Below are 23,704 nucleotides of genomic sequence, written 5' to 3' on the forward strand. Positions count from 1 at the left end.
TCTGCTTCTTCCATCAAATGGAACCAAGTCACAGAGATGGAGACCATGAGGACACTAGCCCATGCCAGCCGAGAGATGGAGAATGGGAGAACACTAGCCTGTGTCAGCCAAGTGCAAATTGTTCTGGAGCTCTGTGCTCTGCGTGGGACATTGCTGTTGCCTCCTAATATCACAGAAGCCATGATTGCCTTTCACAAGACTGGATCCATTTATGCTGAAGACAGCAGGGACCCAGAAAATGACACACTAGTCCCTACCCCTCTAGGAGGATATACAAGCAGGCCAATAGTTGCTAGGAAAGACTTTCCTTCCATAGTGTAGCTACTTGAAAGTTGTTCTTATTCCTGACAGTAACCTATTTAAACTTATCGATCATGGGAGATTTGGATTTATCATTGGTGCCCTACCTAGTGTAAATAGGCATTTTTTCATGTCTCATAGGGAGAATTTAACGTAACACAATCATGAGAACATGGTGATGATGAAGGCTCACAGTTAACCAGGTAGTAAGAGGTGAAGCTCTGTCATGTGCCAAGACCCTTATAGGAACCACATTCACCCTACATGACATTGATGAAGAGACAGAAGTGTGGCAGGCACAAGGAAGCAGCCAAGGGGAGATGCCCAGGGTCTCAAAGAGCAGGGAGGGGTCCATCCTAGAACTGCACAGGGGACTGAGGTGGAGAGGCCACCTGGAGGGAAGTGGTGTGGACAGAGATACCTGAAGAGAGAAAGAAAGAAAAAAAAGAGCAAAGGAAACACCCATAGACCTCTCAACAGCCATGCTCCAGCTCCTCCTCTCCTTCTATCCCTCCTTCAGGAGAACACAACAATGAATGCTCACCATCAGACAGGGCATAGGGGATTGGAGTAATGGTGGGCAGCTCTATAGATTGCCTTAGCTTGCCTTAGGTTGCTTTCATAAACACCATGATCAAAAGCAACTTGAGGAGGAAAGGGTTTATTTTGTCTTAAGCTTATAATCCATCATGAAGGATGAAGGACAGTCTTGGCAAGAGCTCAAGGCAAGAAACTGGAGACAGGCGCTGAAACTGAAGGGGGCATCTGAAGGGGTGCTGCTTACTGGCGTGCCATCATGGTTTGCTCAGTTTGCTTGCTTACAAAACCTGGGATCACCTGCCCGGGGGTGGTACTCTCTACAGTGTGCAAGGCCCTCCCCCACCAATCATTAATCAAGAAAATGTTACCTACCGACTAATCTTACAGATTCATTTTCTCAATTGACAGTCCCTCTTCCCAGTTGACCTTAGTTTGTGTCAAACAAACCCCCCCCCCCAAAAAAAAACTATTCAGCACAGGAACTGAAATAGAGGTGATTGTCAGGGGAAAGAAACTGGGGAAGTGAGTTCTTAGGGGCATTAAGAGGATGCAGAAAGAGTGTTTTAAAGGGTCAAGGAGAGGTTTATGGGCAGTGAAGAACCCAGAGGTTGGTGGGTTCCTTAGCCATGGGCAGTTGCTATAGAGAAGAACCACCAATTTATTGCTACTTGTTTCTCCATTCTGAAGTTCAGAAAATGCCATGTGAGGAAGCGTCAGGTGAGCATCTTCTTGCTTTGTGACTATGTAATGGGGGGTATCATGTAGCAGGACAGAATATGGGAGAGGAACTTGCTCATCTCATCTGGAGGCCCCCAACCTCATGACCTCACCCAAACCTAATTATTTCCCAAATACCTATCAACACAGCAGTGGTGTCAGGAGGGGTGCAAAGAGATGCAAAGCACATTCAAGGCATAGCAAGGGTAAGAAAAATACCAGGTGTGTTGAAGCAATGTGTTTCCTTCTGCTGTTCCTCCACCCATGCATGGATTTCAGAGCCATGCGCAGGTACAACCCCTTACCCCCACCCTGAGCAATTTCCCCATCCTTCTGTTAAGAGCCCTAGGTCTCTGCTTGCTCCCAGGCTCTCTTTCCCATGTTCTTCACCCAACCTCATCTGGTTCTGCTAAATGCCAGTTGAAGTGTGAACTCTGCCTGACCCCTTATCTGTTCAGAAATGTAAATATTTACTGAATTGCTATTTTAAGAGGGAAAGACAAGCTCTCCCTGCCTCAGCTCTGCTTGGGTTGGTAGCCATGTTCTTGGGAACTCATATGCAGCTAATGTCTTCTTCTCAAAGCTGCTTGTTTAACCAGAAGAGACACTGGTGGGTAGTATTATCACCCACCAGTGTTTAGCAGCCTTAGTAACATGTTTCTGTGAGGTGTCCCTGTTTCAATTGTGCCTTTTAAAACGGGGTTTCTGAAGTTAATAGCTAATACACATTGAGCACTAATTGTGCGCCAGGGGCATGTATTGACACATTTAATCCCTAGAATTGCCAAAAGAGGCTTTGCTGTTAGGGAAACTGAAGCATGGATAGGTTAAGTACCTTACCTAAAGCCACCCAGCTGGTCAATGCAGAACACAGACTTTCAACACAGGCTGACTACTACATTTAAAATGACATGTGTAAGTAGTGTCTCTAATTTATATTCAACTAGCTTACTTGTTACATATTTGGCTAAAGCTTGTTGGGGTCACAGGAATGGAGTCAGTGCCTTACAGTTCTCTATTCACTGATTCACTTAGTGAAGATCTACAGGCCCTTTGAATGCCAGCCTGCTTTCAAGAGAAGTAAACTCTAAACTGGTGGGTGGTTATCTGTGTGTACAGGAGAGGAGCAACATATCCAACAGGGTGGGGAGAATGCACACTGCACAAGGAAGGGAAAGTGGCTCTACGGATGTGATGAGAGGTTCCAAATCTAGAAGTTCATTTTGGTCAAGAAGCTAGAATTGGTCCAAGCAGATAGGCAGGAATGCAAAGGGGACAGGAGCAGATCAATGGCATGGCCTGGACTTTGGAAATTCACCCAGCACAGTCCAGGGAAAACCCACCCAGCAAACCACATACACAGCCATGTGCTGAATTCAATTCTCTGGGTCATAAACCAGGATCTAGCAAAGCTGTGTGACCTTGGGAAGCAGAGTCACCCTTCTTGGCTGAAATTTGCAGATACTCCTATCACCTATCACCTTGCAGGCTTGGCAAGGCGACTGACATGTTATCACTTACGATAGCAGGTACATGGCTTCCACTACTGCTGGTGCTAATTTGGTATGATTATGAAGTGTGTTAGTGATGCTTATTCATGATGGCTAACCTTTATCGTGTGTGTGTGTGTGTGTGTGTGTGTGTGTGTGTGTGTGTGTGTGTGTTCAAATTGGCAACATTTTCTATCACTCTGGGGCTGGAAAAGCCAAAAGGGACAGATGCAGCAGTTGCTACAAATCCTAACCCAAATTAATCCAGAATAGTGCTGTGGGTCAAAAGCCATGATTGAGTCATCATATCAATTTAAAGAGTTGTAATCAGCCTTCTTTCAAAATTAAAGATTGACAGGCTAGAGATATGGCTCAGCAGTTAAAAGTGCTTGTTTCTCTTTCAGAGGACCCTTGTCAGGTGACTCACATCCACCTATAACTCCAACAGTGGGGGAATTAGACATCTCTCCTGGACGCCACAAGCATGCACAGACACGCAAGAAAAAAATAAAAATAAATCCGTTTAAAAATTATTAGATTAACATGAGAGCTATGAGCAAGCATTAGCTACCATAAAGTAACTTTTATAGATTTTCTGCTTCTAATAACATACTCCATAAATGTACTCACTTACCAATGTATATATGGGATGCATTACAAGATGCTATTTAAGCTAAGAATTACAGTCAAGGAATTATGAAGACCCTGGGATAGAAGGTGTGAATGATGTCTGGTCTTCCTTTTGGCCTTGCTTCCCATACCTCAGAATATGGTCTTGGCAGTGAATATCAAGACAGCAGAATTCAAGGTCTGGAGAGATGGCAGAACAGACTTGTTGAATCCCCATGTGGGGATCCAATGCCATCTCCTGTCTTCTGCAGGCACCAGACATGCACATGGTACACACATATATATATATATATACATTCAGAGAACACATTCATGCACATAATAAAAATAAGTAAATATTGTTTCAAAAGTTAGCAGAATTGAGAGCCTAGATTTGGTTTTTAGTCATATGAATTAATCCTTGTGTGTGCTATGTCAAACTGCTATCTGATTATCAAGGACATTTTGAGAATTAAGATCCCAAGAAATCCACTTTGGTTTTTCTAGTAATATCAACTTTACTACTACTGACTCATGATATGTGCCTATGTCAGGATTCATGAAAATAGCCACACTGTATACTTCATGGCTTTTATGCAACACCAACTAAATCATAAATGTTTATGCTTTGAAAAATACAGGACAATATGCCAGAGAAAGTCTATAGTAAGCATGCAGGATCTAGAATACATCCAAAAACATCAAGTGCTAACTCCAGACTATATCCTTGCAAAGTGATTGTTTTGTCCAGCTTAGGGTATAGTGCTGATGTTAGTAGGTCTAGGGAGCTCTTTAATAAAGTGGACAGAGTCTCGTACTGGAGTAGATCAAAGAACTACTACGGAGAGAGCCTTTGAGGTCTTGAGAAGAAAAATCTGAAGATCTGAGGCAGATACTTATGATCCCAAGCAGACCTGCAAGTCCTCAAACAAAATCTGCTCTATCATTGGATCTTGTTTAGCTTGCAACATATTTTGAAGTAAACATAAAAAAATATGTCTTTAAATTACATATTTTATTTCAAAATCCAAATTCCCATATCACTTTAAAATTTCAGAATTCATCTCTTACCCCTCCCCCACCAACTGCATCATGGGCAGGCACTAAGTACCACTCTTACTGGCAGAGTCTGGCCAGGCACTGAGCCCCCGGGGTACGGTCCATTTATCACAGAGCTCCTACTCTGCTATTTCTACAGCAAAACAGTGAGGAAGGGAATGTTTTGTACACCTATGTTGTTGTGACAAATGGATCAGAATTGAGGAGGTTGTAGGCTTCAAGAAAGACAAGTCATCTCATTGATCATTTGAATGATAGATACACTACTTTCCTCCTGGATTGAGCTCCTGGCCCTTTCAGGGTTGGGAAAAAGTTGTTTCTGTGCCCCAGACTAGAGAAAGGCTCTAGAAGGAGAAATGCCATTCAGCTAAACACTCTCAGGCCAGCAGTCTAGAGCAATAAAGCCACTGCTACTCTGACTAAGCTAGCTGGAATCTCAGCATAGTGTTAATGTGTAGCCAGAGTGGGAATTCATTGAGAAAACATAACAACAAATACTGGTGAGGATATGGACTGGAGGAAACCCTAACATACTCCTGGTGGGGATGTAAAGTCAGCCACTATTTAAATCAATATATAGATTGTTACTGGAGACAGTCATGATGTCTGCAGACCTACTGTGATCTAGTGATATAACTAAAGAAATACTTACTTCCCAGCCTGGCTATATATAGTCAATCATTTCTCAGATTCCTAACGAGCCCCTAAGTTCAGGGTTAGGCCCCTTCTCAGCTGAGAAATAGCAGGGATGCAGCTCCTGTCTCCAACCATCACTAGTGCCAGCATCCTCTGGTCTTTGTCGGTACCCCTAGAGGAGCGCATGGAGCAATCTTAGTTAGATATGCCCAGTAACAGAAAGGGAAAGGATTGTTCATGAGAGTCACTGAGTGCCAGTACCATATGCTACCGACTGCAAGTTAGTGGTGGTGCCTGCCCACAGCTCAGCAACCTGGTTCTTAACTCACTTTGGTCCAAGAGTATGTTAGGTCCAGGATAGTCCTTGGCATTACCCATCCCAACCCAAATCTGAGGCTCAGCATTTCCTTGGTTTTTCCCTACAGCAGACCGGTCGGCCCTGAGTGCGGCAAGGGCCCAATTCGTGGATGTGGAAGAGCGTGGGCCAGAGGCCATGGACGTGAAGGAAAGAAAGCCCTACCGCTCGCTGACCCGGCGTCGCGATGCTGAGCGCCGCTATACCAGCTCATCGGCAGACAGCGAGGAGGGCAAGGCCCCACAGAAGTCCTACAGCTCCAGTGAGACCCTAAAGGCCTATGACCAAGATGCCCGCCTAGCCTATGGCAGCCGCGTCAAAGACATGGTACCACAGGAGGCCGAGGAGTTCTGCCGCACAGGTGAGTGTATAACCGAAGTGTGGACTGAGACCAAATGTATACAGGTATGTGTCTGAGTGAAAATGCAGGTGAACTGGACAGGGATGAGGTGACTCTAGTAAATCCAAGCTCCTGCTTCTTTGGCTCCTGGATCTGGTTAGAGCCTGCCCTGTACTTCTTTGCTAGGACAGACAAGTTCTGGCCCAGCTGCCCAGCTCAGAGAATGGCTGGAGGTGGGCTCCAGCACCAGCCTGCAGTCAAGCTCTTCTGCTAACCTTGTCCTTCTGCTAGATAGCCATGAGCAGTCTCCCTATTGCTTCAGTGGGATGACATCTTTAAGTTGTAAACAGTGGTAACAGAGGTAAGTGCTAAATAATGGCTAGTGCTTAGTTTGGGGTTTTATTCATTCAACAAGTATATCTGAGCACCTTCCTTGTGTCAGGCTGCAAGACGTTGAGAGAAAAGCTGCTCCTGAGATGGTTAGACAAGAACACTAACGATTTGAAAGATATCTTGGTGTCACATGCTTCCTTTCCCTGCTCCTCCCATATACAGTCCTCACCAAAGTCTAGCCAGCCTTTCCCAGAATACCTTTCAGCCAACCCCTTTCTCCTTTCCCTCTGCCACTGCCCAATCCTGGACCATGTTATAAGTCCTGGAAGAGTGACCTTAATGACCATGCACCCCCCAGAGCAGCCCATTCAGACCATTCTCTTCCATAAGCCACAGTGAAGCTTGAGGGTGACGCCTTGTACTACTAACTCCAGGCTCTTCAACCTGACATGAGGAGGCATTCCTCAATTTCCTCCCCATCTTCCTATAATTTTTTGCCTCTCCACAACATACCCATGCCCCTCCATCTCTGGCCTAGTCCATGTGAATCATTGCTGCATCCTGCAAGGATGATCACTTCCTACTGCGGTGCCTCCAAGGTGCCTGTTGTTCTGCTCCAGGCCTTTGTGAGTCCTGGTAGGTGACCATATTCCCTCCCAATGGCAGCAGTCTGCAGGGATTCTGCCCTGTGCTTCTCCCCTCCACAGACAGCATCCGCCATGCAACAGGCTATGTAATTTAGATATATTTTAGCAATTCTGTTTAATCCTCAAAAACAGCCCCAGATTGAATCATGTATCCAAGGTCAAACAAGTAAGAGGAGCATGGGCACACACACACACACACACACACACACACACACCTCTATGGCCTCATTTCCACTCCGTCCCAAAGGACTGGACCAACATGAAAGCTGCTCCACTAGCAAGGCTGCCTCTCAGGCTTGAAAAATGATGGCTCCACAGCTCTTCCCTGGCTCATGATTAAGAGCTCAAGCTCTGGCATCAGACAGATCTGGATTTGAGTTCTGGCTCTGTGGCTGTTACAGCCCTCGGCATCCTCACCTGTGCAGAGGAATAATGGCACCTAATGGTAGGGTGCTCATGGGGATTAGTAAGGACTGTAAACAATATCCTTGCTACCAGAGCCTGGCATGTAACTGATGCTTTATAAATGCTACCTACTACTCAATGTCACCTCCGAGTCTCAGTGAAGGAAAGAGACAAGCATGCCAAGCTTTCCTCTAACACTGCCCAGCATATACTCTACAGAACTCAGTGAGCTAGCAGCTCAGATGCAAGCCTAGCACAGCAGGCCATAGAAATGAGCCCCTCTGGTCCTTCTGAAGAACAACTAAGCATCCTCGAGCTTGTGCAGTGCCATTTGCTAACTGCCATCCAGGATCTTAAAAGATCCTTTCAAGGACCGAGGCATAGGTTATCCTCCAACTGAAGGAAGCTCACTCAGGTGCTAAGAGAGGTTAGGATGGCAACCCATGTTCTGGGCTCCTGAAGAAAGAGGTCAAAGGTCACAAAACAGAATATGTGGTGAAATAAATTACCCACCTCATGCAGGGCCCAGTTGGCCCTTACCTTGCATTCCTTCTGTCTCAGGATACCTTAGCTCACTGGTATTGATGCCAAATCTGTCTGCTTAAAAGGGAATAGAGGGCAAGTAATATGGAAATCAATGTGGTTCAGGCTGTTTACGGCAAATAAATTTGAGTTTTCACTTAGCATAGCAGTCATTCTTTATAACATGAGTGGCCTCTCTTGAGAAGGTTAGCCCAGTAATGCACAGATAGGGGCTGGGTGGAGAGTGGGACAGAACAAGGGTACACACAGCAGCCAGGACCTACAGTGTGCAGAGACCTGCAAAGGAGATAGAACTAGGGCTCCAATACACACTTTGTTTTTTCTTAGAATGAGACAAAAGTAGAAAGAAAGAAAGAAAGAAAGAAAGAAAGAAAGAAAGAAAGAAAGAAGGAAGGAAGGAAGGAAGGAAAGAAAGAAAGAAGGAAAGAAAGAAGAAAGAGTGGAGTATGGTACATGGGGGTAAGAATCAAAGTATGTAACATCTGGTCTGGCCCACACCCCAGCCAATCAGAACATTTGCCTGGGCACTGAGCAAGAGCCCAGAGGTCTCTGAGGTACAGGACCTGCTGACATGAAACCGTTTTTCTGGCAGCTGGATCTAGGGGAGATAATGGAAAGGGGTAGAAGAGAAGTGGCTGGAATATCCAGGACAGAGTATGGGAGGAACAGGGGGCTTCAGACACTGAGCACATTATTTACCCACTAGTGTGGAAGGACTCCACAGCTTTAGCTCCAAACCATGGCTGTGTCAGCCTCTGAACTCTTTCCCATTCCAGGCTCCTCTGGCCTGGCCAGAAAAGAACTACTGGTTCTAGAGACATATGTAGGGCTCATCCAAGAAGTTTCTGCCCCGTTCTGGACTTGTTGACAAGTTCTACTTGAGCGAGGAGACAGAAACCTTCCAAGTAATTTAACAGACATATTAAACTGAGTGCCTTCACTATATGGGATTTGGCTGGAGACACAGAAATTTAGAAATAAACAAGACATAGTATCAACCTGTGTAGAAAGCCACCTTCAACTGAAGTGGCAGACAACTCTACCATCTAATAGCACTAGGGCCAGGCATCTCCCAGAGGGAACTGAGACAAAGAGACAGTGAACTATGCACAAGTATAGGTAGGTGATGGAGGGGAGCATTCACAGTGGGAGGCAAATCGAATCAATTTTGATACACAGAACTCGGCTGGGGACAGATGTGTAGAAAGAGCCCTACAGGCAGAGGAGGTGGCTGGAGCCATTACAATGAGTTTAAAGTGAAGCAGGGAATGCAGCAGTAAGGGGCTCACCCTGCACCCTCACCATGACTATCTTGTCTCCTTCCAGGCACCAATTTCACCCTGCGTGAGCTGGGGCTCGGGGAAATGACTCCCCCTCATGGGACCCTCTACCGGACAGACATTGGCCTCCCACACTGTGGCTACTCCATGGGGGCCAGCTCTGATGCAGACTTGGAAGCAGACACTGTGCTGTCTCCTGAACACCCAGTACGCCTATGGGGCCGGAGCACGCGGTCTGGGCGCAGCTCCTGCCTATCTAGCCGGGCCAACTCCAACCTTACGCTCACAGATACAGAGCATGAGAACACAGAGACTGGTGAGTGCCTCACCTGGCCTGGCGGTTACCGGGATTGCCAGACCATGATTTTAATTGTACTATTGATTTCTCGCTCTATCACTGGAGCTCCAGGGAAAGCAGATGAAAAATTGCTTTGCTCTCAGTGGGCAAAAGTCAGAGCCTTTTGTAATGTCACATGAAATACCCACCCATCAGTGATGTGTCAGAGAGGGGTCACTGCACTTCTGGTCCAGACTAGGGCAGGGCTAAAGTGCTGGGTTATTGCTTACAAGGTAAGGGAGCAGAGGGCTTCAGGTGTTGGCAATCCATCCCCTATAGAGCCAGTTCCCTGTGGAGTCCTCAGTGCCCAGCTCTGCTCCTAGACTCTCTAGTATCCAGTTGCTCCCCAGGCCTAGGCATCTCTAGGGATCCTGTCCCATTCCACTGTCTTTTGTTGCTCAGAAGAAGGTTTACAGACTAAGACTGTCATATGAGAGTAACTTGACCTTTGGGGTGTAGGGGAGAGATAGGTCAAAAGCTCCAAAGTTTTAGTTAGGAGGAATAACTTATGTGATTTTATGTGTGGAATGTCCAGTAACCCAAAAGCTTGGAATCAGGAAATCATAGTTTTCCTAAGCTGGGTCTATTTCAATACACATCATTTGTTGAACAGTTCTAATCCCAAAATCTGAAATCTGGAAGTGCTCCCTATTCCAACACGATGTTCGAACAGTTTAGATTTCAGAGTTTCTGTTTTTCAGATTATGGGTCTTCAACCCACAATAACATGTATATCAAAATTATTAAAAGTACAGATTGCCTCAAAATTTAAGATGGTGGGCTCATGGCTTGCTTGACTTAATCATTCTACAACTGCAACGTGTGCATACATCTATCACAACATCCCACAATAACCTGTAAATACATGCAATCACCATTTGTCAATTCAAGAGTTAAGAAAGTGAAAGTCAACTTGAAGGTGAAAAGGATCCTTGCCCCACATCTGCATGTCATCATGAGGGGCTGGCTGCAGGCTCCGTGTCCCTCTGAAGCTCCACACTCCAAGGCTCAGGGGTGGTATGGTGTTAGAAAAATTAGTTCACACGTGTTCTTATGTCAGAGGGATGGGAGCACAGCCTCAGAATCTTCTCCCTCCCTTCACACTTGATTGGTGGGCCCTGAGGGACTCGGAGTCCACGTTGGTCCTATGTGTGGCCCAGCTGCTAGGGGATCAGCCAGTCTGCCACAGTGTGGTTTGTCCTGCCAGGGCCAGCCCTATGGAAGGGTCCACTGAGATCCAACACTGGGGCCTTGGAGACACTGACAGAGCCTAGAACAGCCCCCATCTGGGGAGACTTTTGTTTCTGAGAAGCTCAGCCAGGGATCTGGGCTCTTACTTCTCTAACTGACACAGTGCAACGTGGGATTTACTGGGGGGGGGGGGGCAGTCAAAATGAGAAGAGCTGGCCAGATGCCAGTGCCCCCTACTGGCTGCCAGCTCTAAATGCAAGAACCTGGATTCCTAGCTAGCATCTGGGTCAGGAGAGGGCTTAGCTCCTTTAGTCTATTACAAGACAGCTCCAGCTGAGCTGCAGAAGATCAAAGCCCAGATTAGAGTTCAGGCAGCTGATCAGGATAGTCAGAATCAGATAGAGGATTTCATCCCCTTAAAGAGTCCAGCTGCAGCAGGGTTCCAGATGTCTATTCTGCCATCTAGGCCAGCGGAGTCTTTCATAGGAGTGGGGGAGAGGCAGGGCCTGGGTACTAACTTCACAAAGTCGTCCTCCCCCAGCTCCAGGGAGGGTCTGGTGACCTCAGCCCCTGTGGATCTTCCCTTCCACTGTGGATAGCTTGGATCTTCCCTTCCATCATGGATAGCTTGTGCACGTTCATCTCCCACCAACCAGGCCTGGCTATCAGTTCTGTCTCCCCCTAACCCATGGAACCACAGCACATGATTAATCGGCAGGGCTGCTCACAGGAAATGAGGTGTGGTTGGGGGAATAGGAAGTGCCTATTCCATCACTGGTCTGGAGTATGGCATTGTTTGAGTTGCATCCTCTTTCTTGCCCTCACTTTCTTCATTTAGAGTTTAATGAAGTTAGCATCTCTCATTTTCTGAAGCTTTAAATTAGGAGAGGAGGGCTTTGTGAAGAAACACTAGATTAAACAAGCTTAAACCAGTTGCTCTTGTGCAGGACTTCTCCAGAGCCTTTAAAATATTAAAATACATGGTAATGGATAAACTACTAGGATTTGTAGGTATCCCACAGAACCCTTTACTCTCATCTCATCTGGAGAGGTCAGTGTTCTGACAGCTCTGCCTTTTATACCAGCTGGGCTGAAAGACATTTAGGACTTGTAGTCATGGGATTCTGGTTGCCTAATGTTGGCATGCTGAAGGCAAAAGTACATGGGCTGAAAGTAATAGAGATGCAGAGAGTTAACCATAGCTCCTGATTATCAACGCAGGAACACAGCTGAGAACTTCAACCACAGGAGCTCATTTACTGCCTCTTCAACTCTTTGAAGTCAGTTTTATTACAACCATTGCACAGAAACAAGGGACTGTAGCCATAGAGGCCAAGAAATCTGTCTGGCTCACGTGCTAGATGGAATTAGAACTCAGGCCTTCTTACCTGACTAAAATCATAACTCCATTAGCTTTGGTTATCCTGCAGAATTCTCTGTGTAGCAAAATGCTAGGATTGTATGTTCTTTTGAAGGCTTCTTGCTATGGTGATAAGGGATCATTTTCTGTATTGTGGTGACAGAGTAAGACACGACACCAACGTTATTGTACACTTCTGAGAGTTGAATTAAGCCTCTTTTGGGGAGGGATAATGACATACACAATGAGGCAGCAGACAGACAGTGGGGCCAGGAGGTTGGTTGCTGGTTCCCCAGCATGGGCATGGCTCCCTCCCCCTGCTTTGCATTTCCACTCAGACCACAAAACTCTAAGGCAACTGTACTCAGAAGAAATGGAAAGACAACGGAGTAGGAAGGGAGTCCAACAAAGGGCCCCTGATTTCTGCATCCCTTTTGGGCCTGGACTCCCAGAGCAGACATCCTACAGTTTCCATACTCTCGAGCCCTGGCTCCATTTGGAAGTTGTGTTAATGGCTGTTTTATACTCTGGTCTGAATCATGATAACAATCACCAGAATGACTTACTATCATTCATTGATTAGGTCTGAAGTACTCTTGCTCAGTCACAGAAACTGAAGCTCACATAGCCGAAGAGCACAATGCTGTGTGCCTGACTGGACAGGCCCTGTCAAGAGAGTCTGCACTTTCTGAATTCTCCTTGTGCTTTCCATCCAACTTCCCACCACCCCATCCTCTGCTACTCCACCATCCACTCCTCTAGACTTGGCTGTCTCTGTTTTCTCTGAGGAGAGCTTGAATCTCATCGGAGGAGGAGGGATTGGTGTACTGGAAGTGTTAGTTATTCATCCCGTCCCAATGAGGCCACTGCTCAGGAATAAAGGAAATCAGCACCTGTCAAGGGCCCCAGTGCACGCATGTGAGAGCCTCCAAACTTCATGACACTGCAGTGACACTCCCACCTGCCAGTGGGAAAACACTCCACAAACAAAAGCCAACTAGCACAACAGTCACTCACATCAGCATGTTGGCCAAGCTTTAATTGGACTGCAGGTCTCTCTGGTCCCTCACTTGCATCCTTCTGAGTCATAAGGAATTTGAGGTCTCTCGTTTGATGATACCAGCAATGTGCATCCAACATACCAAAGGAACCTCCTGATAAATGTAAAGGGCAGAGTATAAAGCCCCGTGACCTCCAGCCACAGAAATGTGCATTCCACTTCCACACCTGACCTTGCATCCATCATTCATAATGGTCAACAGTACTGACAGCAGTGTGAGCTTCCGATGAGGTCACAGGGCTGCTGTGTGCAACTGTCATCAGTAATAACTTTTATAGGGTCCATTAAAGCCAATTTCTATCCCTGAAAGTGAATGACAGCAGCTTTTATGTCATTGCTTAACATTTGAAAGAAATAAAAAATTGACTGGGTTATATAAACTCAAACCTTCCTCCTCAAGACCATCAGACAGAAATAGCCTTCATGTCCCACCCTTGCTGTTCCTGGAGGCAACAAGGAGGGTCCAGCATGACAAACACCCAGTAGGCATCCAATAAATGTTTTTCAGAAGGTAGAAGATGTGATTGGGGCTCCACTCCCAACACTGTGGAAGGATGGCAAAATATCTCTGGAGATTCATGTGAAATTTGTTTGTGATTGCTGAGTGTCTCTGAATGTTGAAAACCCAGTAGTAGTGGGAGGGGTGTGAAGTTAGCCCTCTATGGTTCTCTTTGATAGCAGAGACCCCCATAGTCCATTGCAATAAGTCCCAGCTGTGAGACCTTGAATAAGTTGGTTTACCTCTCTGAGCCACAGAGCCTGCATTTTAAAAGCACCACATTGGTGGTTATTAGAGACAGGGAAGGGAATCCTAACAGGTGATTGATAATGGCTACAGTGTTCCAGTTTGGAGAATGAGATGGTGCTGGAGATAAATAAAAGTGATGGTCATACAGGAATGGAAGCACAATAATACCCCTGAACTATGCTCTTTAAAAAGCCTTAATACTACCTTTAGTTATCATACTAAAGACTATACAATATGGAGGCTGGGGAGATATCTCAGTCAGTAAAATGCCTCCTTTCCCATCCTCAGAGCCAGCATTTAAAAAGAATCAAAGGCTAGGTATAGAGGTTACCTTGTGTCCTGATGCTGGGGGGGGGGTCATGGAGACAGATGGGTCCCCATGTCTCACTGGCTAGGCAGTACAGTCTACTTGGCAAGCTCCAGGCCAGTGATAGACCGTATCTCAAATAATAACAACAACAACAACTATTATTATTATTAGGGTAGACAGTGCCTGAAAAACCATACCTTCAGTTGACCTCTGACCTCCACATGCATACCCATAGACTCATGCAAACCCATATATGCACATAGACAATTAAAAATAATTTTAAAATATAAAACTTCATGTCATCTTTAAGGTGTTGCTAGCCTGGACATCACTTACGAAGTCCCTGATCTGTGAGTCCTCAATTCAAGCACCTAATTGTGCTATTTGCTTGAAGATCCAGAAGAAGGAGCCATTCCTCCTGAGTATACAGAGGGTAGTCCTCCTCCCCACTTATGTTCTGAACCTGGAGCTAAGGCCCTGGTAAGATCTGACAGTGCACTAGAGAGAGGCGTACCCAGGACAGACCACTGCAGGCACTAGAGCTGGAGGTATGAAGAGGCCTAAGGGGCCTCTGTGCTTTCATCCCAGGCACCAAATTAAAAATTCATTGAGAAAAGAAAGTAAAGGGAAGTCAGTTTACCCTCCTCCATAGACCACGTAGTCTGGAATCAAAGGGGGAAATTGTGGGTTAAGCTAATGAGGGTTAAGCTAATGAGGCATCAAATCCACAGAGCAGTTGGCATCTCCAGGGCATCTGAAGAAAGAGCTCCTTACCAAGTCTGCTGGGTTTGCCCTCCATTTTCCCTGGCTCCAGACCCTTGAGATCTAGACGAATATATGTCAGTACATTCAACATGTTCAGAGTGCTGCAGCTCAACCTACTGTCCCTCTCTTTAAAGTATCTTCCAGGACAGGTAGTTGAGCCAGATGGCTGGGCTGGAGACTGAACACCCACACAGAGTGACCTCCTGCTTTGAGAGTCAGCTCACACACCTTCCTGAACATACTATGTTTGCAGGGAGTTTGTCTCCCATTGGACAGTTAGCCATGTAATTCCTGAACACACCATGAGCCCCCAAGTTCTAAAGGGGGCTGGAAAGGACCTGGTATGAGTCAGAGAACTTAGGAACAATGAGTTAGAAGAGATCTTTTTTCATTTTCTAGCCAGCAAACTGATTTGGAGATCTGCGGTGTGTTGAAGGGGGCAGAGCCAAGACTTAAACCCAGATATGTCCCATTCCATCATCATTATATTGTTTGGCCACTCTACTCCATGGTGTGTGCTGTTCTGTAGAAACATGTGTTCAATACATGATGTCTGGGAAATAATTCTGATGATATCTAGAACATAAATTTCCTTGTCCATGGTAGAAGCTTCCAGAAAAGCAAATGAACCTCTCCAAAATGACCAGGATATAAAAACCACACCAGGTCACTTTCCAACTATATCAAGCTAAAGAAAAGTTTAAGAGAAAAAGCACAATCATAAAGTATCCAAGAAGACTCCAATAGACCCCAGGCTTAAAGGATGGGGAGGGATTTATCAGGTAAAGAAATGGAAGGAAGGACTTTCTGTGTGGACAAACAACAAGAGTCCCCAGAGGCTGTGCTGAGTAGACAAATGCCAGCATGTTTTAAGGGGATTTGGGGATGGAGTTGGGAAGACAAACAACTGAGTTCAGCACTCCTCTGAATCATCTGGAGAAACAGAAACCCTACTTTCAGTTTCAAATGAGTGAATTTATTAAGCTTGCAGCAAACAAAAGTAAAAGACCAAATAGCAAGTAGCAGATAGATAACAAAGCATCACAGCAGATGCTTTTTTCCATCCAGTAGAGACAACCGAATAACTTGAGTGAAAGAGAGAGAAAACATAGGTAACATCATCAAACCAGGCTCACAATATCACCAAAAACCGACTGGGGGAAAATCAGTCATGCTGGAGTCCTAGCTGAGAGTCTCTCCATCAGTAAGCTCCTGGCTTCTTATTGCAACCATGCATGTTTTTATATTGTAGGGCAAACAATAGCAATGTCTGTTGGGAGTGATTTGCCTTCTAGCTGTTCTCAAGGACACATTGTTTTTAATATCCGTAGATGTTTGCTGTTTTTCCCTGCCCTTGTTCCAGAGCCAGTAGGTAGCCTGACCCAGGACAGGGTTTTGGAGGACGCTTGGTATAAACATGCTTGAGTGTGAGACAAACTAGGACTTTTTTGATACCACAGTCCACTGTTGGCAAGCCCAAACATCTCATGACAATTCACTATGATGATGTATATTTCAGATGCCATGCTATTTCTTGAGCACTTATTGTATTCTAGGGATGATTTTAAGTACAGAGTTTCTGTCAACCATCAAAACTAGTAAAACTACTCACTCTTGAAAAATATTAGATTTTAATGGGGAGAACTAAGGATGACAAGTTGAAAAACTAAACTGTATAGGGTCCTTCAGGATAATAAGTGCTATGTGAACAGACCCCAGGTTGAGGGAAAGGAGATATAGTTTTAAAAATGGAGGCCAGAGAAGACTTCATGATTTTGGAGCTTTATTGTTGATAAGAAGAGTTGTGAGGACATGGAACAAAAACCAGTGGAGGGAAGGACAGCTTCAGGGACCTTTGTATAGAATATAAATGACTTGGTTGAACAGCAATGGGGCGGGGGAGAGGGGGCAGTAAGTAGAACAGTGTAGAAGGCCAAAGGGATGGACTGGGGTGGAGGATTCTGACTAAGGATGGACAAGGTCTAACTAGTGTGTGAGTGGGATCATTTTGGATAATGTATTGAGAGTAGACTCCAGCAGGCAAAGGTTGAAGTGTAATGCTATGGCAAAAATCCAGGTAAGAAAAGATGGGGGGTGGGGACTCTGGCAACACAGACAAGACATATAAGCAGCAAGGTTGCCTCTGTGCTGAGCTTCTCTGTCCTGCTTCCCCAAGATCTTGCTAGCATCAAGGATTATCTATTTGACACTCTAACAACACACCTACTATTTGGCACAGTTCCTGAATCCTTTAGCTACTGGCCCATCCAAGCTCCCCTCTCTTGAACCATATCCCCAGTGGCTTCTCATCCCAGCTCTCCATCTTGCTGCAGATCATCTTGTTTTCTGATCCTGTCACCTCCCTCCCACCCCTGACCTTGCATCCCCCCCCCCCATGAAAGACATTTGCTACTAGCTTATTTTGCTAAAATCCTGCTTTAGACACAGTTCCAACCCTTCCTCTGACCAGTGGCCTCAGATAGCATGACCAAGGATGAAGCCTCTTCAGCACCCACTCTGCTGTGATTTAAAGGCCAATGCTGTCCTTGGGAGTTCCCTGCAAGAAGACTTTAGGAAGTCCTGGCCTGGAACCTGTGCTCCCCACCTCCCTCCACCTGTAAGCTTGGTTAGCAGTGCTAATCAGGCTGTGCCTCATTTCTGCACGGGGAAAGGAGAAGAGAGATTCAGATCTTGCTGGATGAAAATGGATTGCTTTCTTGAAACTCTGTTAAGACCCAGTGGGGTGCAGAGAGGTGCAACAAACAAAGGATTTTGCTTCTAATTTGCACAAACATGACTTTCAATTCCTGTGGAAGAAAAGCTATGACCAAATTCTTTCCTAAGATATTTGAGAGGCATTTTCCACCTCGGGTAAGTTCAGCCTTGTCTAGGGCAAGTTGGCTCTTAAGCCTATTTGAACTTCATCTCACTCAAGATGAAAGAATAGCCTGTGGTTGGAATAGAGCCTCCCACTGATGAGAATGTAGTGCCAGTGCAGAGTGTAGCATCCAAGGACAAATCTGCTTCCCGAATGGGGCTGTCACCAGCCCTAATGTGACCCCAGACAAGCTATTTCTCTTCTCTGAGCACCCATCAGCAGTGGGGCCACATGGAAGGAGGATGGGTTTGGGACTTAACACTGAGAATCTCAGCCACATAGCAACTGAGGAATTTTATGCAAATCACTAAAATTGAGTAAGCCTCAGTTTCCTCATCTGCAACTTAGGGATAAGTGCCTATTCCCTAAGACATGAGAGTGGAAAAGGCAAAAGGAGCCTATACAGAAAGGGAGCAGGACACTGTTTTTCCATCAAAATCTATTATGTAGGGCCATTATTAAAATAATAAATGAACTAGGGAGATTCAGGAGAGAAGACAGCACAGAGCCAGATGGATTTTGACCCTGAAAGATGTCAATTTCAGGGACACTTCACACAAAGCATGTGTACTAGGTCACCGTGTAAAATGTGCTGATGGTTACATATTTCAGTTTTTCCAAAAGTTTTAAGGGACCAGTGAGTTGCCAGCATTCGCCTGACCACCTAAGGTCGGTGGATTCCTTAAACCCACAGTGGAAGAAGAGAACCAATTCCTACAAGTTATGATGTGGCCTCCATGTATGTGTGTGGTGGCACATGTTCTGTGTGAATGCATGCTTGCACTCACATCACACACACAATAATAATAATAATAATAATAATAATAATAATAATAATAATTAATTTTTAAAGGATTTAAAGAAAGTGCCCAGCATATAACTGGATCCTATAAATGTTAATTCCTTTACTTTTAAAGAATGCTTAGCTAAAAAATTCCATGATTCATTTCATGATGGGTTTGACCAAGAACTATTAGCCCACTATTTCTAGGACCCCATGTCTGAGACATCTGGGCAGCATTTATAGCTCCGGGATCTGTTAGGCTGACTCAAAGGCTCAGAGCTTGTATGATAACACTGGACTCCCCCTCCCCCGGCCTCTGAACTTGTCCTCCTTTTCTTCCTCCTGTGTGAATGGATGACTCATAAGCCCAAGGGCAGTCATAGGCTAGGAGGGTGGCAAAAAAAGCATCCTCAAGCAGGAAGTGCTGCCCTGGGAACACCTGGGGACTGGATGAGTCATAATGTGGATTTACTCAGCCATCTGGATCACTATGATAGGTACAACAGTGACGGCAGGACCTTGGGGCACATATTTAAGAATACCACATGTAGCTACCTAGCTAGCTAGCACGGCTAGTGAGTTTAACATCTCCCAAAACCTTACCACAATTAAATTTCACACTAATCACCCAGGTAGATGGGCCACCATGTAGAAACAGCTTTCTTTCCTTTGACCTCATTGTGGGGGGAGGTCTGGGGTAGACAAAAAGTAAAGGGGGCCCAGGGGGCTCATATGGGCTTGATATATGAAGCTTGATGTGGGGAGGATGACACTGGCTACCCCTAGGATCTCTGGAGCCAGGCCCAGGGGAAACCCAGGACAAACCTCCCTAAGTGATTTAGAGAGGATGAGGCCCTCCCCCAAAACTCTTCCCACAATGACAAAGCCAGCTGTCTCTGATAGGGAAGCAGCCTTGTAGAGAGCACCCTTGGCAGTGAGAGGGCTGGGTCTGACCGCTGGCTGGATATACTGTTTATCAAATAGCTAGTGTTTGTTGTGGCTGAAGCTTAAGAGATGGGCCAAAGGGAAAGCTAGGCTGTCCAATGGTGAGGATAACGCTGAATTGCTGCCTTCCGTGCATTATTTCTTTTGAAAGTGATAAGAAGTCAAGCAAAGTTTTACCAGGAAGAAAGTCAAGATCTCTCCTGCTTCAGATTAGGACACATCTAGGGAGACCTTACTCTCTAGAAGGCTATTACCTTTGGGTATAGAACTGCAAAGCAATCTGACAAAGTCTCCAGGGCTAGCTGAAACTTGTGTTCAGAATGCACTTGCCTCAAACAGTTAATCAAGAGCTTGACTCTTTGATGATCTCAAGTCCTGTCTGCTGAACCTGGACTAGAGGGTTCCCTAGTGCATATAGTTTATTCAGAACTAGTTTATACAGTTTTCTTGTAGGTACAGTTTGTGCCCTCTTGTATTGATAAAACTGATTTAGTCTGAGTTTTCTAGAAAACGGCTTCAGGCAAGGAGAAGAGCCCACACCTTCTTTGGGAGGTGTAAGTTCAGGGTAGTACAGACAAAGCCAAGGAGGAGACTCAGAAGACAGGTGCTATGCTGCCATGCTAGTTCATCCCCACAGTGACACAGGACACAGGGACACAGCTGGCTTCTACTCAGTATGCCAACTCATTGGGTTCCCACCAACTATATAGAGAAGGGGAAACAGTAGACAAATCATTGAGGATCCTGGATCAAAGGCCAGGTGAACACCAAGAGGTTCAAACCGACCCCATCTGCAGGTAGCTCATTTACTTCCAAGGGAGTGAGGACTCCAGAGAATTAGAAAAGCTACTATGCTGAATAGTCTTTTATCAGCTTTACATAAATTAGAGCCATCAGAGAGATAGGGACCTCAACTGAGAAAATACCCCCAGAGGATAGGTGGTAGGCAAATTTGTGAGGCATTTTCTTCAATAACGGTTGATGTCAGGGGGCTCAGTTCACTGTGTGTGGTCCCATCCCTGGGCTGGTGGTCCTGGATGCTGTAAAAAAGCAGGCTGAGCAAGCCCTGAGGAGTAAGGAAGTCAGCAGTATTTCTCCATGGCTTCCACATCAGTTCCTTCCTCTGGGTTCTACCCTAACTTCTTTCACTGATGGCCCTTGATGTGGAAGTGTAAGCTGAAATAAACCCCTTCCTCTCTAAGTTGCTTTTGTGCATAGCATTCATCACAGCGATAGAAATGCTAAGACAGGTGCATACGTTGTCATCAGTACCACTCCCATGGGTTCATTCAGATTTATGTTCTGAACATTTGGGATGAAGACTGGCATGACCTAGGAGGTGCTGTGAGCACTGAGGAGTGAATCTTGGCTGAAGGAGTGGGTCACTAGGGGAGAGGGGTTCTTGAGGAATATTATCCCTGCCGACTTCTTGTAATGCTCTCTTCCTCTCCACCACGATGTGAAGATGCAAATTATTCTGCAAAACCTTCCCTGTTACAGTGAACCCAAACCTCTAAAACCATGACCCCAGATTAACCTTCCCACCCTTAAATTGTCTGTTGGGGTATTCTTGTCAAAGCAATGCAAAGTGACTAATCCACTGGGGTAAACTATTCCCTCCTCCCTCTTTCTTCCTGCCCTTCCCTCTCCTTTTCACTCATAAACTCTACATTTGTTAATAAAGGTGTCAATAATGTTTACTCTCTATTGTGTACATTTACAATAAGCCAGGCAGTATGGGTGTTTTGTTTCATTTAATTGCCCCAATCAGTTTGTAAAGCCATTTGTTATTAGCATTCTATAAACGGTTAAAATGAGGCCTTAAAAGTTTTAATTATTTGCCAGGCAGGAAGTCCAAAGCTTGAACCGCTAGCTGTGTTGCCTGGTGGAGACAGGAATACAAAACGGTTGGAGTGAATGACCACCAATGCTTCCACAGGTTAAAATGATGCTGATACACCAGATGTGCCCCTCTAGAAGGACATAGTTGCCCACAGTTAAGCTCAGATGACTCCGGAGCCACATTGTCTGGATTTGAACCACATCACTTTCACTATGTGCTATTTTATAGCACAAGACAAAGTGCCTTAATTTCTCCATTCCTCTGTTTTCTTGTCTGGAAAGTTGAGACAATTCTGCCCCTCACAGGAAAGTTGTAAGGATTAAGTGAGTGAAGAGAGTCACAGCACTTGGCACTCAGGAGGTGCTGTGCCAAGTCTGTGTTGTTGCCATTAATTGCCCAGCACTTTGGGCTGATGACATTGTTTCACATCAGCAGGAACCTAAGAGGTAGCCATGAGGCTCATCATTGGGTAGAAGTAAGTGCTCACAGATCAGTCATCTGGATGGAAGCAGAGATGGGATTCAACCCCAGGTCTCTCCAACTCCACACCCACGCTTAGTTGCTTATGGTTCCATCTGGCAGCCAGTGAGCTTGGCTCTTACTTCAGGGATGATTCCCAGGTACTTGGGCCAAGTGTAAGGGCTCCAGCAAGACTGATTGTCCTCCCAGGCTTCTCCCAGGCTGCTCTGTGAGAAACAGCCGCCTTCTAGAAGAAACACACTTCCCTTCAAACAAATAGGCAACCCCTTTATGTTCCCAACACTGATGAGCTTGCTACACTTAGTTTTGTAGTACCCTAAACTACAAAATAAATTGCTTTGGCAAGTGCACCTCTATGAAGCAAGTGAGTGTGTGAAACAACCCAGGTTCAAAGCAGGCTATAAACAAAGGGAAATTGTTTGCAATTCTAGCTCCTTGTAAAGATGGAAGAGGGTGGAGAGGAGAGCCATCTTGGGTGTGAAGTGCACTGTGAAAACGCAGAAGCTGCTTCAAGTAGGAACTGAACGGGCTACAGGCAGAAGTCAGGCAGCAATTAGAAGCTAGGCACCTGACAGCTAAGAGAGAGTATGTGCTTGCGTGTTTACAGCCCAAGTGTTACAGCCGCTCTGAGACCCAAGGTACCTGAAGTTTCTGGGCTCTTAGCTCAGAAATAGAAATAGAGACTGTTTTTTTGTTTTGTTTGTTTGTTTGTTTGTTTGTTTTTTGGTTTTTAAAGACAGGGCTTCTCTGTATTGCTTTCAAGCCTGTTCTGGCACTCGCTCTGTAGACCAGGCTGGCCTTGAACTCACAGAGATCCACCTGCCTCTGCCTCCCAAGTGCTGGGGTTAAAGGTGTGCGCCACCAACACCTGGCTGTTAGAGACTGTTATTAAGAAAAGGAAATGGGCTTCAAAGAATGGGAGTGAGCTGGTCAGCTGAGGCTAGAGCATTCACAAAAATGTAGGGAAACAGGGACTCCTGATCCATCATAGGTCATTTTCATAGCACCCATCTCTCCCATGATTGTAAATCACAGGCTCTTCTCAATCATGATCTATCCTTTATATGTAGGCTGGATGGTGAAAGGATTCCGGCCTTTCTCTGCCAACTGATTTCTTTCATGTGTTATTCCTGATGTAATGTTTTCCAATTCCTATTTCTCCCATCACTCAGGATTTAGGTGTCTTCCTAGCTGTATCTACCACCTTCGCATTCACAACTTCACCACAACTATTGGGAATTAATGGATAAATTGTATATGTGAAGAAAATATTTGTGCCACATTGGTGTTCAGGTGGATTTTAAAAGGCCTTTGAAATCTGCCCCACAGGGAGGGAGAAGGAACTAGTATTGGTATGTAAAATAAATTATTTTTGATATAAGTAAAAACATTAAAAAAAAAAAGGAAATCTGCCCCACTAGCCTAGCCATTATTATTCACATTAAGAAAGAACATAATAATTCACAATAACTCTTCAATACCTGCATTCCACAAACAACTCTATCATCACCTGCCTCTGAACCCTAACAGTGAAATTAGAACTTGGAGCCAATGTTCGGACACACCCACAGTTCATTGAAATCCTGGTAGGGCCCAGTATACTGCAGAATTCACTGCCAAAATGTGTGATTCAAAAGAGACCCAAAGCAAAGCATCCAAGGGGAAGCTATATGGGATAGAGTGATGAGGAAGCCAGCTCCAAGCTTCTGAGGGTTTTCTCTTGCTGAGTAACAGAGGGTGAGCTTGATC

At 45.4% G+C, this 23,704-nt stretch overlaps 1 protein-coding gene across 1 annotated transcript in view; it reads left to right on the top strand.

The window, feature by feature from the left end:
* Window positions 1–23,704, top strand: part of Tenm4 (teneurin transmembrane protein 4) — a 701,768-nt gene that overhangs the window by 328,163 nt on the left and 349,901 nt on the right. Inside the window, exons 4-5 of the mRNA XM_051192264.1 lie at window positions 5,777–6,067; window positions 9,301–9,570. Coding sequence (XP_051048221.1) covers window positions 5,777–6,067; window positions 9,301–9,570 — 561 coding nt within the window. The remainder of the gene's footprint in view (window positions 1–5,776; window positions 6,068–9,300; window positions 9,571–23,704) is intronic.

The sequence above is a fragment of the Phodopus roborovskii genome, unplaced genomic scaffold, assembly GCF_943737965.1.
Source record: "Phodopus roborovskii unplaced genomic scaffold, PHOROB, whole genome shotgun sequence".
NCBI lineage: Eukaryota > Metazoa > Chordata > Mammalia > Rodentia > Cricetidae > Phodopus > Phodopus roborovskii.